The 2,047-nt window shown below is 36.1% G+C and overlaps 1 protein-coding gene across 1 annotated transcript in view; it reads left to right on the top strand.

Annotated features, from left to right (window-relative positions):
* The window catches only part of LOC102578930 (sporulation protein RMD1), a 10,113-nt gene that overhangs the window by 3,875 nt on the left and 4,191 nt on the right, over positions 1–2,047 (top strand). Inside the window, exons 4-5 of the mRNA XM_006340478.2 lie at positions 738–886; positions 973–1,124. Of these exons, the coding sequence (XP_006340540.1) occupies positions 738–886; positions 973–1,124 (301 nt within the window). The remainder of the gene's footprint in view (positions 1–737; positions 887–972; positions 1,125–2,047) is intronic.

The following is a 2,047-nucleotide window of genomic DNA, read 5'->3' as shown; positions in this document are numbered from 1 at the left end:
TTTTTTTTTTTTTTTTTTTTTTTTTTTTGGGAGAGATCCAAATGACATTTTTCATTCATATGCTAAAGTTTTTTTTTGGCATTATTAGTGACTTTATTTTCAATTTCAGACCTTCATTTTTTTTCTTCTTCTAACATGCTGATTCAGGCTGTTATAAATAGAACACACAAAATTATGGAATTTCATGGAAGAATCTCTTCACTTCCTAAAACTCACTTTCCCATTAATTGATGACCTCTCTGGGAAATGTCAGAAACTGAATGACACTCGTGTTAGGACTTGGAGTGCATTTTAATTATTTTCCTTTATACTAATCAACTGAAGTGTGTGTCATACTGAAGTTGCATGTTAGTTCTTGATCTAGCAAATTTTGGCTACTTGAAATAATTTGTCGTTATTAAGTACATTGGACAATTGTGCATGTAAATGATCATTCTCTGGGTTAACTCTCCTGTGTGGTTTGCGAGCTATTGCATAGGAGAGGGGTTTTTACCCTATGCGCACACAAAGGGTAGTGGCTGCGGATTCCCCTTGTCATAAAAAAAATGTAAATGATCATTCCCTTGTTTGTGCTTCTGTTCATTCTGTAGAATTGTGTTCTTAGTCTTTTTTGGAATCTAATATTAAGTCATCTCATGTGTTTCTGTACCAACTTTGAGTGAGATTCAATTCTCTCATCTCTTTTAAGAACAAAAGTTTTCTGGACTCTCACTGATGTCTATTTTGTGGAACTTTAGAATATGAGGTAAGAGAGAAGCCTACTTTGAGCACATGGATGCAAGGTGGATTAGACTACATAATGTTGCAGTATATGAATATAGATGGTATCCGAACCATTGGCAGTGTTCTTGGTCAAAGTATAGCTCTTGATTATTATGTTCGCCAAGTAAGTGTCTTCCAACTTATATGTGATCAGCCTGAGAAGGTTCTTAGTTGTAGTAACTTTCTGACTGGTATCCTCTGCCATTCCAGGTTGATGGAATGGTTGCTGAGTTTACGGACATCAATCGTGGAATGGAGAAGACTGGAACTTTCACAATGGAGAGAAAAAAGCTTTTCCAACTGGTTGGCAAGGCAAATTCTAATCTTGCTGATGTGATTCTTAAGCTAGGACTTTTTGAAAGGTATATTTGCATCTATTTAGCTATGTCATGAATTTCTTTATTTCTTCTTCCTTTTTCTGTTTCCCTATTATATCAATATTGTGATTTGGAAGAGTATGGTATAGAAATTAACTTTTTCTATCTGGGAACTAGGAAACTTTTGTAAAGTGGAAGTGGCCTGGAAATGTGCTTTGTTTTTTCTAATACTTGTTATTATTTCAATCCAAGAACTGGGGGCCGTTTTTATGAGAAACAGAAGTTAATTGTTGCACCCCAATTAGTCATTCAAGTTCTGGAAAAAGTTTGTCGTGTCTGCTCTTTCAATCTTTCTACTTTTATAGTTGAATTCTTTTTTTGAAACTGGTAAGGTTGTATTCTTCAGTATTAAGTATTAAGGGCATGCTGGCCACCTCCAAAATGGAATATTATCAATTACAAGTCTCCTATTTGTCTACTATCTGATCTATATCAACTATACACAATTGTTTACACCAAAAAAGTAAGGATTCAATGCAATTCCATTCCACTTTATGAATGAAATTGGGCCTATCCTCAAAAATTATACCACTTCTTTCCAGCCATACTGACCACCATATGCATGATGGAACTAATCTCCACCATTTCTTCTGACTCTTACTACCTCCCCTCCTAATCCAACTACTTAATAGATCTGACGTGTGCTCTGGCATGGTCCAGATGTAACTTGTTATGTTGAGGAAGAGATTCCACAACTGAGTAACTGAAGCTGCAACGTAGGAAGAGATGCTTGTTTGTCTCCCCTGTAGTGTTACGCACAAAGCACCTAGGAACTAACTGTCTCCCTTTCTTCTACAGAACTTCTTGAGTTAGACATGCCCTCTTAATCACTAGTCAAGTAAATCATTTTACCTTGGTGGGGATGATACTTTTCCAGAAATAGTTCCAATGGTAGAGAGTACCCCCCC

Source organism: Solanum tuberosum, unplaced genomic scaffold, assembly GCF_000226075.1.
Source record: "Solanum tuberosum cultivar DM 1-3 516 R44 unplaced genomic scaffold, SolTub_3.0 scf00019, whole genome shotgun sequence".
Lineage (NCBI taxonomy): Eukaryota > Viridiplantae > Streptophyta > Magnoliopsida > Solanales > Solanaceae > Solanum > Solanum tuberosum.
Note: the sequence above shows the minus strand (reverse complement) of the source record. Positions and strands in the feature narration are given on the sequence as shown.